This window comes from Chaetura pelagica, unplaced genomic scaffold (genome assembly GCF_000747805.2).
Source record: "Chaetura pelagica isolate M959 unplaced genomic scaffold, ChaPel_1.0 scaffold2, whole genome shotgun sequence".
Lineage (NCBI taxonomy): Eukaryota > Metazoa > Chordata > Aves > Apodiformes > Apodidae > Chaetura > Chaetura pelagica.
The window spans coordinates 5,837,665-5,853,462 of NW_009952796.1; the positions used below are offsets into that span (position 1 = coordinate 5,837,665).

General features: G+C 37.7%; 1 protein-coding gene across 2 annotated transcripts in view; it reads right to left on the reverse strand.

Annotated features, from left to right (window-relative positions):
- The window catches only part of LIN9 (lin-9 DREAM MuvB core complex component), a 31,678-nt gene that overhangs the window by 229 nt on the left and 15,651 nt on the right, over positions 1–15,798 (reverse strand). For both annotated transcript variants that reach the window (XM_009994778.1, XM_009994779.1), the window contains 7 exons: positions 15,598–15,731; positions 14,488–14,607; positions 14,218–14,319; positions 5,531–5,611; positions 2,011–2,136; positions 1,484–1,666; positions 1,291–1,388 (listed from right to left, as the gene is read on the reverse strand). In XM_009994778.1, coding sequence (XP_009993080.1) covers positions 1,291–1,388; positions 1,484–1,666; positions 2,011–2,136; positions 5,531–5,611; positions 14,218–14,319; positions 14,488–14,607; positions 15,598–15,731 — 844 coding nt within the window. The remainder of the gene's footprint in view (positions 1–1,290; positions 1,389–1,483; positions 1,667–2,010; positions 2,137–5,530; positions 5,612–14,217; positions 14,320–14,487; positions 14,608–15,597; positions 15,732–15,798) is intronic.

Below are 15,798 nucleotides of genomic sequence, written 5' to 3' on the forward strand. Positions count from 1 at the left end.
TTAAACCCCACGTTGAAGAGTTGTGCCTGGGTATTTCTGCAGTGGAAGTCAAGGTATGAACATTGCCAATGCAAAAATTCAGATGAAACAGAGATTAAGCAGTACACGTAGCTTAATGCAACTAGTAATTACTAAAATAGTAATGCAACTTCATAGAGACATTATGTGAAAATAGCATTTGCACAAAGAGCTGCATAGAATCAACAGTTAATGACTTGGGTACTTTAAAAAAGACTTTAACGTGATCAGAATTAATGAAATAAAAATATTATGAAGAGATGCTAAAATGCCCTAAATAAGTACAAAGAAATGGAAGCATCATTACTTTCTTTGCAGTGTACATCAGGCTTTAGTTGAGTCCATTGCAAAGTGCAACTTACAGTGTTGATCATAGGCAAGTTTCACTAATGTTTGGGGTTTATATTTGTTTTTACTAATGAAAAATGGTAGAAAATCTAATTTCTCAATAATTATTTTTAAATCAAAAGGTCATCCTACAAGCTTTGCAAAAGAAAAAAAATTTTTGTTCGTAGTATCTCATTATTATGTAGCTATAGGCGCATGGAGACTATAAATAAATACTTAGCATTAGGTATATTTTACTAACCTGTGTCATTTAGCAGCATTGTAATGATAAAAAAAAAATCATAGTGGCAAATTGCTGGGGGCTGCAGTGTACTCCAGACAAGTATCACCACATTTTTGCTATTTTTGTAACATTTCCTTAGGCACCTCCTTGTGACAACTGTTGAAAAATGGCCCATCTAGACTAGATGGACTTTTGATGTGGCTCAATATGGCCATTCTTCTGTTTTTTTGGTTTAAAATATTGCCCATGGAAGCTGGTCAAAAGCTATAATTGTTTCATAGGACAACTTTTGATATTTACATAGAAGAGGTTGAGTAAGTATGCAAAAAGAATACTGTAACTGTATTGTCCTGTGGCTTATAGAACTTACAACACATTTACTTGGTGGATTTTGAAGTCTGAAAATGTTCTAAGATAACTTACTAGTTGTCAGAAATTACTGAAGAGCAAGAAAATCTAGCTGTTGCTGATCCAGTTTAGCATCTTTTTTCTTTTTTAAAATCAGGTTACCTCACTGATAGGTTCAAACAGAAAACTGCTATTTTCAGATTCCCTTTAAGAAGTCCCCTTTTAAATGGGATAATTCTTATAAGTTACCAGATTAAAACCCTTAATTATAATCAAAGTTCATCTGTGAAGTATAGTAAGAATTGCCTGCTGGCATAAAATGTGCTAAGAATGAAATATCCAAAACCTAATACCTGATATTTGAGGAGTCTATTGAATTCTTAATGTCATTTAATGAATCTGTTAGTGATTTAAATTCAAAGGAATTCAGGTCACCTCCTTCTGCTAGACACTGTGGAGAGAAGAAAACAAAAAATGTTCTCAGAGACAGACAGAGCATTAACACCATGTATTTTATGTGAGAAACTATTTTTGTAAACATTTTACCTTAATCTGCAGTAATATTGCTGTAAGTCTAGAAATAAGATCAGTTAAATTTTCACTTGCAACACAAAGCTGTCCTGTTGTTGAGGAATTTGCTTGCCTGACTATCTCCTGAGCCTCCTCTTCACACCTACGCCTCAGATCTGTGGGTTGGTCTGCAGGTTGGAGGCCTTGGTCAGGAGCAAGCTGCATAGATGTAATAAAAAGATAAGAAGAATTAACATCTCCTTTGCATTTGGTGTAAATGAAATGACAAATTATTTCAAAGAGGGTTCATGGTATATAGCATACAGTATTTTTTCCTCAGTTTTGTACATGCATGTCTATTTTGAAATGGTCACTGGCATCAGCAAAAGTATCTGCATTCTGGTAAAAGAAACAGGGACAAAGGTAGAAACAGAGAAGGAATCCAATATAGCTGCAAGTAGTTTCACTTCAAAGTGACCCCCACCTATTCCCCCAAAATTCTCATTTTTTTAACCTAGGTTAAGTAAAACCAACATGTACATAGAAATTTAGCAAAATCTTACCTCATAACAATACTGTTGAACTTTATGCAAAACTTTATTTAAGTCTTTGTTTAGTTGTTCTAGATCCAGGACAACAGTTGCATATCTCCTCTGAAACTCAATGCCTATTGGCACAGAATAGGATTTCTGTGGAAAAGACAAAGCATATAAAAGTTAATGCAATACTATACATTTATATCTTTTGAACTCATCAAAAGTAACTTTCACTGGCAAATAATATTGTGATATTTGAAATCTCAGTGTTTAACAGAAAAATATCAACATACAAAACATCAAAACCTAGTGTTGCTATTTAAAACTTCAAGTGACAACTGTGTAGTAACTACCATGCTTTTATTATCTTCATAAAGTGCTTCAACAACCTGTGGTGGTAAACACTACATACAACGACTATGGACCAACCTGCTTCTATCTCCAGTAGTTAGGTATGCCTTTTCTCTACTCCACCAACAGAAAACTGTCCTGTCAGTAGGACAACAGTACAGGGCAATATGGTCATGAGCACCTCTGCTGCAGGATAGGAGGCACAGTTGTCTAGTAAGTTAGTGGTCACCTAAGGATGACTTGGTGCTATGTACCTTCTGGTAACAAACAAGTAGAGGTTGTGCCAAAAAAGAAAGTTCCTACAGCTTATATATGATAACATAAGTATTTGGGTAAGCAGAGTTTTCCATAATAAATAAATACCAGAATACAATATGATTTTCTTACACTGTTTTCAGAACTGGTCTGTGACACTGTTTGGGTGATATTTACGAAACTGAAACAAGACATACAATAAATGATAACATTTCCTCCACAAATGGTCTCTTGAAAGCTAAGCTGCATGTATTTCCACTGCTGCTCAGCCACAAGTCTGAGATACAGGTACCTCATACAATCAAACCTGCAGCTCTAGATTTTACACCAAGAGATAAAGCAAATTGCAAAGTCAAGAGCTTTCATCAGGAGAATCCAGGACAAACACTCAAAATCAAAGTTTCAGTTACCAGTTCAAAGTTACTCATTAAATTTAATCACTGAAATGATCCCCAGGGATTTACAAGTCTAAATACCAAATTAATAGGGCTTTAAACTAACATCGTAACTTCAGAGTTCACTTAAGAGCAAATTGCAAACCAGCATAAATTTGACATATTTGCTGCAGCTCTGGAATGTAAGGAAAAAATAGTTACTTTAAGACCTTCTTCAGTGACTACCCTACTCCAGGTTAGCTGTGAGAGCCACAGACAATTGTGAATTTCCCATCAGAGAGGAACGGCTAAGGGTATTCTATGCAAGTGATGACAAAATAAGTGTTTCTCAGCACCAGCACTTTTTCTGATGTGGAAAAAATCCAGTATCTGGAAACACTGACAAACAGTTGAACTGGCAGACAACAGGTAGATGGCTTGCAGTAGATGGAAGCAAGGTAACATCTGTCACTGAGCCCCTATATACTTCCCTGGAATGACCAGCATCATCTTTACCTTGTCTTCATTGTAGGTCAAGTTAAAAAAATGAACTAGACATCCTTTTTATTTAGATTTGTTTATCCAAATGACTTTTAGAAAAGCTTTTACTGTTTTATGTACATGGTAACTTGCCTATAGCCTGCGACCAAGACTAATAATGCCAAGATGCTTAACTGTCCTTTAATTTAATTAATGTTAATTAATTAATTAAAATTCCTTTAATAATATTAATTTTAAACTGTCCTTTAATTAATAAACTGTCCTTTCAGAAAAATGAAATAGTTCCTCTGAAGGCATCTCTTGCCTCATGTAAATTTTTATTATTATTACTGCCAGATAATAGTGGACTACGTTCAGTACCAGTTCTGATTTTTGTCAGTTCTGTTTATTTTTATATTGGATCATTCACAAAACTACTGTTTTTATTCTGAACCGTTATGTTACAATTATCAAATCACAATTGTATGATTATCAAAGTCTGACCACTAAACTATACCTGAATGAACTCAAAGGATTCTATTTCAGTCGCGTTCAGGTATGTTATTGATGTCTGAGTGCCAGAATAAGATTCTTTTTCAAAGAAAATACATATTAAAGGAGAAACAACATATACTCAGTTTTCCAAACATAGATCGGATTACCAACGGACAAAAGAGGATCAGAAGACAGGCTAACGAATATGGCCCAGCAGAAAGGTATCATGTCCTCTATTTTTATCAGGAAAACCTTTAATAGTAAAGGAGGTTGCTTTATGATTGCAGGTTTACAAAGGCAACAACTAAAGGGAAGAACTTCAAAAGTATTTCAAAGACCTTATCTAGGCTACAACTCAGCTAAAATACATCAAATTTAACATTTCTTTCTAGACCTTTTTCTTTCATGTTGCTTCTCTGCCCTTGCAATTTTGTTATTTCCCTTGATCTTATTCCACAATACAGTTAATTTATGACTTAATAGCTGAGTGACCTTAATAAGCAAATTTTTGCCAGAGGAAGGCTACTGTAATTCCTATGCATTTCCTTAGCTATGTAAAAGTATAAATATCTCAGTTAAACCAAAAAGTTTTTAAACTTGTTTTAAGAGTTGATAATTTTTCAGTATCAGAGTTACAGGTTGCACTGGTATGTTTTAATCTTGCTTCTTTTTCCATCTATTTGGACTTTCATATGCAAAATTAAAAGACAAAACATTTGATAAATGGGAAAAAATGCAGTAACTGAAATGATAAGGTTTTGAAGAGCAGCATCACAGCACAAAAGACGAAAATTACAGACACAGGGATAGGGCAGTAGGAAGCAGAATGACAGAATGTACATGTGCACTGAAAGGACAGAGGGAAATCTTACCACTATAAAATAAATCCTTCAACATTCAAATGTTTTACATGAACAACAACAAAAAAATCAGCATTTTTTATTTCAAGAAATACAAAGCATCCTCTTCCCCTCCACAAACCCTTAGCATTCTGTGAGTACATTGTAGAGAGAACTGTTTGAATGGATGCTAGCAGAAGGTTGAGACTGATACCTTTCCACTTTCAAGTTGACTGATAGCCATGGGTGGTAGAATTTTTATAATTTTGATTTACTGATGGATGATTAGATAAAACCTAGCAAGAAAAACAATTCTTCTGCTACTAATTATGCTGTAGCTGCTTTTGTATTGTAATTTTAAACGCAGGTCAAGGGCACTCAGAGCTTATATATAAAATCTTTAAACTGAGTTACTGTTTTAGCCAGAAAGCTAAGTACCTACCACCCACAAAATAAAATAATATCCTACCATATAAACTTGTACCCAAGATTCTCACAGTACATATTATTTCCTTACTTTATGTGACAATTTACAAATACTATGTTGATGTTAACATTAGTTTCCAAAGCATGATGCTTTCAAAAGGAAATATTTGAAACAACTGATCTAAGTAATCTTTTAAAAATAATTTAAAATTTTACATTATAGAAAGAGATAAAATATAGATTTTTATCTACACTCAAGTTTTTTTATCTATTTGCATTAGCTGTTAAAGCATATCCTGTTTTAAGAACTGAAGAGAACATTCTCACCAGCTTTTCTGCTTCTGTATTCATCTCTCTCAATTGCTTGATGTGTTCCTTCTTGATCATGAGGATTTTTGATAACCTGGTCTAAAACAAAGCAACTAATTTTAGAATTAATAGGTCCTTAAGCAGTTTTGAAATGCAATAGGAATTCAATGTACAAAAATCTGTGTCTCTTCCAGAATTTTAAAATATATTTCTCATTTGCAAGTAAATAAAAATTAATTACAATTAAACAATGGATTTTCCAGATATTTTAAAAGAATTTTAAAGTACCCTAGATTGGAGAAAATGCATCAGCTAGAAATTCCCTATAGGAAGAAAATATTATTTATGGCCAGATAGAGGCTAAAGCATCAAGAATCTTTTTTTTTTTTTTTTTCAGCCTGAAGGTAAGCAAAGAGTGTTATCACCCTGTACTACAATTAATATCACTCACCTTACCAAACCTTTTGCTCACAGTTCTCAGCCTGTTCTCAGCTGTGCCCTTGACTGAGCACCAGCCCTTAGTGTACACTCTTGCAGTAAAACCTGGTATAAAGATTGGATCTATTTTATACAGAACAGCTCTGGACTTTACATTTCCTTCTTTCATAATGGGAATACCCTTTTTGTGCTGCCCCTGGGACTTAGCAGGCTGAAGTGGAAATGACTAGGAGTGCATCACTCCTAAAACTATTAAATCTCTTTAGGGGCCCAAGAGAAATCCTAGCTCAGCTACAAGCAGCAACAGTTTTAATATAAAAACAGAGCCAAGATTTCATGTTTTATAAACTGCAAAGGGGTTAGCTTCATCTTAGTAGTGAAACATGGGACTGGGAGAAATAGGGATTTCTAGTTCAATATACATCTGCTTATATATAATATCCCTTGTCGATTTCCAAGTTCAGTCTTAAAGCAGCTAGGTTTCTTGCCCTCACAACACCTAATGGAAAATTGCTTCAGGACCTCTTTCAGCTAATTATGAATCATCTTGGGATTTCCACATTAAATGCATCCCTGTTCGCTTCATAGCGATTTGTTCTGATAAAACTGTTTTTCAGCTAAATATAGGCTCTTCTTCCCTGTTTATTCACAGACAGTAAACACACTTCTTCTCCACTGTTCTTCCACTATAGTCACAATCCAAGCCTTTCCAGTCTCCTCTCCCATAAAAGGCTCTTGATCTCCTTGACTTCTGTGGCCCTTTCTGTATCTTTTTTTCCATTCACTGTCATCTTTCCCGAATGTGAGCAACAGAAAGTCTACCAGTATTCCTAATGACAGACCTGTAAACCACACCTGTAAAACAGCAGCATCAGTACTTCCCTCTTTCTACAACAAACACTCTGCCAGATGAATCTTACAATTGGATGGCAACTGCTGATCAGACATACAGAGGCAATACTTCCTAGGTTATCACTCTTCCAATTCTAGCTGCTCATTTCTATCCCTGTGTTCTTCCCCAATGCCCATGCTGAGCCAGCACTTGCATTTTTGCAGCTACATGAAGAAACCAATCAGGATAATGACAAACGATACATTCTAAAAAGGCAGGGGAAAATAAAAAAAATTAAAATTATAACTTGTGAGCTGTATTTCTCTCTGATCTGGCTTCAAACACACCACACAAATGCTCACGTTGGCAAAAAAAATGCCTAGGAGGAAGGAAAGCACTGTATACCATGTGACACTGCTGCCAGAGTTACTTGTCAAGCTCTACTGTCATCACAATCTGGCAACAGCCTAAAACACCGAAGTCATCCTCCTTGATGAAGCCATTGAGTCCCTAGCCTAATGCAGAATATATTATTTGTCCCCCAGACTTGCAAGGTGCTTGGTGCTTAACTTGTACTTTGATGCCAAGACATCTTCAAGGATGCAGGACCCTAGTTCTTCAGTTAAAGATCTTGGATTTTGTATTGATACTATTCCAAAATGTACTCCAGTGACCAAGCTGATTCTTTTTACAAGAAACCATGGCCATTCACTGTATGTAAGATGTCTAACAACTTTCTCTAATTGGTACCTCAAATAGACTTCCATTTTCGTTTGTTAGTATCATCAGTGAATACTTCAACTATGTTCAGCCCTATTTTCCTCGAGAAATTCTTGTCTAACAGCTCTATTTTCAGCATAACTCATCCTGTTTACTGTTATAATTTATAGCTTTCATTAAATTGGAAACAAGTTATTAATACAATGATTTTCCATTGAAAGAGATGGGCATACTGGTTGGGCTGTTCAATTAGATTTGTGCTTTAGATTACATTTTTTAGTCAAAAGAATATTTTTAAGAACACAGCATTTCAAAGTAAAATGTGCAATAACTTACTACAGTATATTGTAAACATTTCTGTAAGCAAAATAGGCAAAAATCTAGTATTCAGTTGTAGATTTTTTCCTCCCGCATTTAAGTTGAGAAGGTAACTCATTTTTCTACAGCTATCAGGAAGATGCTAATTTACGTTTCTGACAGTGCTGCACTGACATACTCTGTCTACTGAGCATGCAGGAACCCTGCAATCTGTTCTGTCCTGGATTGCTTCCTTCTCTCCTTTTTCCCCCCAAAACAAGCTGTAGCCAAGTGCTTGGAAAAACATCCTCCAAATTTAATACTGACTAAAATGTAAGAACATTACCTATAAAATTTGACCTGCAGCATAGTATATGAAATATTTAAAGATACATAGTGCATGTAAGCATAAACCTTTTTTACTTGTTTCTTATTGACTTTATTCTCAATGAGTATTAATTTTTGAGTTATTCTTCTCCTAATACGCATGCTTGTACACAGTAAAAACCAGAAAGAATAGCAGTCTCTGATGCAAAAATGCAAACATGTAAAAATTAATATAAAGATTTAGAAAAAGTAAAACTTATTGCAGAACTGTAGATAAAAATAGTTGTTGTGACAGTTTGTCCCAATGTTTGCTTTCAACAGCACATTCTATGCAAAGAGAATACCCCTAATACTTACTTAGCAGTGTCTGCACGTGATTTTGGCTACACTTTGTTTAGTTTCCAATTTATTTCAGAACACAAAGAACTAAGAGGCTGGGTTGAAACCTTATTCAATGTGTGATGCATTTTTTCCTGTTTTGTATGAAATAAAGTTTTCCCATAAAATTGTTTATTCATGTTATGAGAAATAATTGTCTGGCAATAGTTGTCCAGTTTTATTTGAATCAAACATTTTGTGATAATTTACTTCCTGAAAAACTATTAAATCAGAAGGAGGGCTTTTGCCTTTTTACTGTACCAATGCATAAGAAAGACTAAAACTTACTTAACGGTCTCCTTTAACATAAAAATATCTCTGTACTGCTGAAAGCAGTTTCACATATTCCACAACACCAAATATTTCAATACCATGCTTAAGCTTTGATTAAAAAAATGATGCTTAAAATGTTTGAGATGGTAAGTGTAAAAATAATGCATAATCCTTCAGTGTTTTTTTAAGCCTTGCAATTCTTTATAAAAAAAACTGGGGAAATTATTAAGTTGCTCACCTACACGTATGCCAAAAATCTGTAGCTTGACTTTGCTCAAAAGCTTTTGAAAATCTTCAAGCAAAAATACATAATAACATGGTATCTTTGTAAAATGCCAGTATTTGCAATACAAATAAGAGGCCTATACTTTTAAAACTCAGATTTCCTTATAACACATAAAAATATACCACCAATCTTGACTCAGAAATCACACACTTTCAGATTTAAAATATAGAATCAACACGTCCCAAAAGCATGGTCTGTTGTTCGGTGTGCAAGAAGCCAATCCACACACAGAGTTGAGATATTTGCTTTAATATCCAGTTCTGTGCAGAAGAGTGAGCAGGGTGGTATTCCACACAGCAAGCTCAGTTTCCCAAACACAAGTGCTACTTTTATACCCAAAAACATGAGAAAGAACTTTAACATTATTCTATCACTGGCACGCAAGATTGGTCAGCTAATTCCTTGCTTCTGTGTCAATGCTCAGGAGTTTCACTGCACATGCCCAAAGAGTAAGGGGCTTGTTGTTAGTAGGGGACCCTCTAGCCTGTGGGTGTGAATTTTTGTATGCTAATGACTCATTAATATATTAATACGGTGATTTCAATTACTCAACGTGTTTTTCCCAGAGCTCAAGGCTGTAAACAAGATTAGCTGTGGAGAGTGCTCCTGTTTATCCCTTCCATCTGTTGTTCAGGTGTCCTGCAGGCCTGTCTCAAGGCCAGGCTGGTGACTACTTGTGGGGGTGTTCTTCTCTAAGTGGAATCTGGTTTTGTTGAATTCTCACAGTTTCACTGTTATCTATGCCCTGTTTTTATTCTGCCTGTCTATTATGCTCTCTTTGAAGTGATTTTTCCCACATTTTACTAATTTTAATTGACATCAAACAGATCAACTTGACATACTGAATAGTTGTAAAGTTCAATGCACCTTAGGTACCCAGCTTCATTGATCATACTCAGTGACGGAAGAAATAGGAGGGATCACTCCAGATACAGTTTAGCAGCATAAAGACTGTATCTTTTGCATATTTCAATTTTTAACATAATTAATCTTACAGCAATGACATGTTTTTATTTTTTCTTAACTAAGCTAGATGCCAAACCACCTTTTTTAAGATTAGCTTCATACAATAAATTTCCTCTAAAAAACCTGAATAGATGATCCTGTCAAATAAAATTAATTATGTTGAATGATGGAAACATGAGTCTCACGTGAGCTACAGACACAATTTGATTCTTTTGACCAATTCCATACAATCTAAAATCTGAGAAGCATTTAGTAATATTATTTATTGCTTTTTAGTATTTTAAACACAGATAATTCCAATCTTCTTGAACAGCTTTAATTGTTCCAATAATTCAATTGCTTATCTTAAGCTAAGCCAACGTGAGCAATTACATTCTTCCATCACCCTCAAGACTAGCTTGCTTTGATGAGTTTTGGTATTCAATGAATCTCAACTTCTTAACATTACTTGCTTCTGCTCTTCTGAACTGATGTGCAAAATCACTGAGGATAATTTTTTCATCTAGAATGTATATATTTGCTTTCAGGGAAAAGAGGGATTATTTTCTTCTCCAAGAGGGTACAAAATTAGGTAACATAAAATACAATATTATACAATATATGATAATGCACATGGGAAAACGTTGCATAATGCAAAAATATTTTATTTTTTTTTAAAGAAGTCGAAAACTGTATTATGTTTGCAGGTAGGAATACCTCTTTTTTTTAGACCAAGCGGTACAGGTGGGAAAAACGAGACACGCTTTCGGAGACAAGAGGTAGCAGGGCTCATTGAAAGAGTTTTGAACTAGGTTTGAAGTGGGATGGGAATAAAACCAGGCTTACTAGAGAGGAGCCTGGGAGCAGCATGCCAGTGCCTTTGGGTCAAGGTGCTAGCAAGGTCTTGCAGTCTGTAGTAAGTGGAGGTGGGGGATGGTGATGCCTAGAACTTAACAATGTGAATGCCAGTGGTGAGTGTTTATGGATAAGAATCAAGGGGAAGGCAAATAAGGCAAATATCATGGTGGGAATTTGTTATAGACCCTGCAACCAGGATATGGAGGCTGATGAAATATTCTTTAAGCAGCTAGCAGAGGTCTCAATCGCTAGCCCTGTTCTTGTGGGGGACTTCAACTTCTCAGATGTCTGCTGGAAATATAATTCAGCAGAGGGAACAGACCTGGAGGTTCCTGGATTGTGTAGAGGAAAGCTTCCTGACACAGCTGGTGAGGGAGCCAATGAGGGAGAGTGCTCTGCTGGACCTGCTGCTTGTTAGCAGAGAAGGCCTTGACGGGGATGTAAAGGTTGGAGGTCATCTTGAACAGGGTGATCATGAAATTATCTATAGAGTTGTTCTGGTTTGGTGGGTTTTTTGGTAGTGGGGGAAGGGCCCCAGGAGTGACTCCAGTAAGATGCTCCCCCTGCTCCAAAATCAGCCAAGGAGCCCTTACAGGGACAATAGATGCACCTCAGTGATTAACATACGAAACAAGGGATATAACACCTGAGCTGAGAAGGAGGGAGGACAAGAGCTGTGCTGGTGGCCGGTGAAGAAAAGGAAGAAGGTGCCCTAGCAGAAGTTTCCCTGCAACCTTTGGGGAGATGCAGGCTGTTGCCCTGTACTTATGAGGAACGTGGTGGAACATTCCCTGAAGGCGCCAGGAAGGGTGAACTTGGCCAGTGGACTTGGATTTTGTGGCCAGAGGATTTGCTGCCAGTGGACTCTTGATTACGCAGCTTTGGAAGACCCCAGTGCCAGGGGAGGTGACTGTTCCTGGAGCAGCCCGTGACTCTGTGGGAAGCCCAGGCTGGAGCAGCTCCAGACCTCGTGGGAAGAATTCTTGAAGGAGAGGTTCGTGGAGGACTCTCTACCATGGGAGGGACCCTGTGGGGAAGCAGGGAAGGACTGTAAGGAATCCTTCTTCCTGAGGAGGAAGGAGCAGCAGGAACCACCAGCCTGTGAACTGACTCTAAACCCCATCCCCTGCCCCCCTGTGCCGCTGGGGAGAAGGAGGAGAGAAACCAGGAACAAAGTGATTTGGTCGTAGGAAGAAGGGAGGGCTGGGGTAACATATGCAAGCCCTCTCTGTGTGTTGTGTGTGTCCTGGGTGTGTTTGCTTAGTGTGAAATTAAATTATTTTTTCCTCAAGTTGAGTTTTGCCCAGGACCTTAATCAGTGAAGAACCCTCCTTGTCCTTTGTCTTGACCCATGAGCTTTGTCCTTCTCATCCAGTGAGTGGGGGAAGGGGGGGAGTTGAGTGAGCAGCCATGTGGCTGTTTCCTTTGTTGTTGTGTTGGACCCAAACCATGACAAGAGTTCTCAATTCTTGGAGAAGCAAGGTGGGGAGCCAGCAGAAGTGTCACCTTGGATTTCTGAAGGGCAGACTTTGGCCTGTTTTGGAGTATGGTTGAGAGTGTCCCTTGAGAGACCGTCCCAAAGGGCAAAAGAGCCCAGGAAGGTTGGTTATACTTCAAGGAGGAACTCTTAAAGATACAGGAGAAGGCGATCCTTGGGTCCCAAAAGATGAGCCAATGGGGAAGATGACTAGCCAGGCTAAATAGAAAGCTTTGGCTGGACCTCAGGATCAAAAGGAAAGTTTACAACGTTTGGAAAAGAGGGTTTGCAACTTTCGAGGAATACCAAGATGTAGTGAAGCTATGCAGAAGGAAAATTAGAAGGACCAAAGCTCAAGCAGAACTCAGTTTGGCCACTGTGGTTAGATAACAAAAAAAGTTTTTTTCCAGTATATCAATAGAAAAAGGAAGACTAGGGTAAACGTAGGCCCACTGATTTATGAGGTGGCACCCTAGTGGTGGAAGATAGAGCGAATACAGAGTTACTGAATGCCTTCTTTGCTTCAGTCACTAGATGTCATCTACCTTGACTTCAGCAAGGCTTTGACACTGTCTCCCATAACATCCTCATTAGGAAACTGAGGGAGTGTAGGCTAGATAACTGGACAGTGAGGTGGACTGAGAGCTGGCTGTGTGACAGAACTCAGAGGGTTGTGATCAATGGAGCACGGTTGAGTTGAAGGTCTGTAACCAGTGGCGTCCCCCACGGGTCAATACTCAGTCAGGTATTAACCTATTCATCAACCACCTGGACAAGTGGACAGAGTGTATCCTCACCAAGTTTGCTGATGATCAAATTGGGAGGGGTGACTGACACTCCAGAGGGCTGTGCTGTCAGGGCAGAGGAAGGCAACAACAAGGGCAAGTGTAGGGACCTGCACCTGGGAAGGAAGAACCCCATGCACCAATATAGGTTAGGGGTGGACCTGTTGGGAAGCAGTTCTGAGGACAAGGTTCTGGGAGTGTTGGCAGATAGTAAATTATCCATGAGCCAGCAATGTGCCCTTGTTGCCAAGAGGGCCAACGGAATCCTGGGGTGCAAAAGGAAGTGTGTGGCCAGTAGGCTGAGAGGGGTCATTCTCTCCCTCTGTTCTGCCCTGGTGAGGCCACATCTGGAATACTGTGTCCAGTTCTGGGCTCCCCAGTTCAAGAGAGACAGGGAACTACTAGAGAGAGTCCAGCGGAGGGCAACAACGATGACTTGGGGAGTGGAGCATCCCCCTCATGAGGCAAGGCTGTGAGAGATGGGACTCTTTAGCCTGGAGAAGAGAAGACTGAGGAGAGACCTTATTAATACTTATAAATATCTAATGGTGGGTGCAAGGATAATGGAGCCAGACTGTTTTCTAGTAGTTCCCAGTGACAGAATGAGGGGCAAGGGGTACAAGCTGGAACATAGGAAGTTCCATTTAAATATGAGAAAAAAGCTGTTTTACAGTGAAGGTGACAGAGCACTGGAACAGGCTGCCCAGGGAGGCTGTGGAATCTCATTCTCAAGATATTCAAGACCCACCTGGATGCAGTCCTGAGTAACGTGCTCTAGGGAATCCTGCTTTAGCAGGGGCGTTGTACTAGATGATCTCTAGAGGTTCCTTTCAACTCTGATAATTCCGTGACATAAGTGGTCTGAAGGGTAGTATATTTCAAAGCTTAAGAACAAGTGAGAAAATTAAGGGATGTGTGTGTGGAGGGAAGCACGTATAAAAACAAATAGTAACTTTTTTTTTCAAAAGTTAATATGGATATTACCATAGCTGTCATAAATCATCATTAGGTCATTTAGGTACAGAATAATTAGCAGAATAAACACAAAAGGGCAACATAACAAAATGAAGAGTTGCAGTTAACACTTACCACTTGTATGAGGAATTCTACTGGAAAGCCTCCTAGTGTTTCACTATCTGTGCCTGAAATTTTGTTTTTCCATGAAGATTGCCCTAATAAAGGATCACTGTCCTACAGAAGAAAGAACATTTAACAGCTTACTTACAGAGGTATTTAATAAATTTTTGATATTGCTGAATAACCTCAGAAAATTAATATAAAAAACTGTTTAAGGTAATAGCTTCAACATGTATCAGAAACTATTTCAATGATAAACATCACATGAAAAAAGTAACTTACTGTAATGGGAGACTGAAGTGAAGGTGTATAAGATAATCGGGGAGGGGTCATAAGGAACCTTGAAGGCCGCTGTTTCTGTCCAAAGGCAGCAATTGGCATGGTTTCATGAGGTTCGTTACTCTGTACAACAGAAAAATGAAGGATATACTTAAGCTGACAGAGTTTTTGACACATTTGTTGAAATACATACTTTATTTCTGGATTCTGGACTAGGCATGTCCATCCACGCCCCAAACCCAACAATGTTAAAATTTTAATATTTGCTTTTGGGTAGCAAGAGCTTTAAAATCACAGTCCATTGCAGGAGTTTTCAAAGTGTTAATAGCATTGCATCAAATAAAATCTGCAAGGATATTTCAAAAAATTCTATTAGCAAGTTGCAGACAAACCATGACTGAACAGGAGTTCAGCAGATCATGACAGACACTAGTTCTTAGACAAATTATGGGCCCTCAGTAGATTCAGCACTACAGAAGAGACAAATAATGTGAGGTCCTCTGAAAAGTTTGCAGCCTAAGTCAGACTGTTTGGCAGGAACAATTCCTGGAGTTCATAAATAGGTACAAGAGCCTATGAGCTAGGAAATAAGACCAAACTGTGACCAAAGTATCATCCCCATAGGTAGCTTCATTACCAAAATAAGTTTCAAAATGAGGTTCAATCATGACATAATACTTGCTTGTGACTTCCAGAGGCCTTCTCAGACTTTGACAAATGACAAAGGGACAGGCTTTCTTGAACATTTTCTGAAAATACTGCAAGGATCCTACAGTGGAATTGTCTTTGGGATATTACACAGCTCATTATATTTGTTCATATTAAACTCAGGCTATTATAACCCATAAAGGTAGGTATAGCAAATTATTCCAGCCTGACTCATTATGGTTTTGTCAAAGGGAGTTACCCTGTTCTATAAAACCATAAACAGTAGAAGCTCATTCCCCTGGAATTTCCCATGTATTATTTATGCTTGTTTCTACTTTATAACAATACCATTTACATGTAATATTTTGAATTTTCTTCTTTTTTATTAAAGCATATAATTGTAGATGTTTAAATTTATTTTAATTTTTGTTACAACTATTTAAATAATGTGTCATTAATACTTACAAGAACTTCATAATCTGGGACTGTGTGTGTTCCAAGACCTGCCCTGTCAAAAGTCACTCTGTATGTAGCATTAAGAGTGTCTACAGCATCTATTTGTCCAGTGAATAGCCCATCATGGACACCTCGCAAACGTGCTTAAATAAAAAAAGATAACAAACCAAACATTATAATATTTAGCCACTGTTGAGAAAAATAGACTTA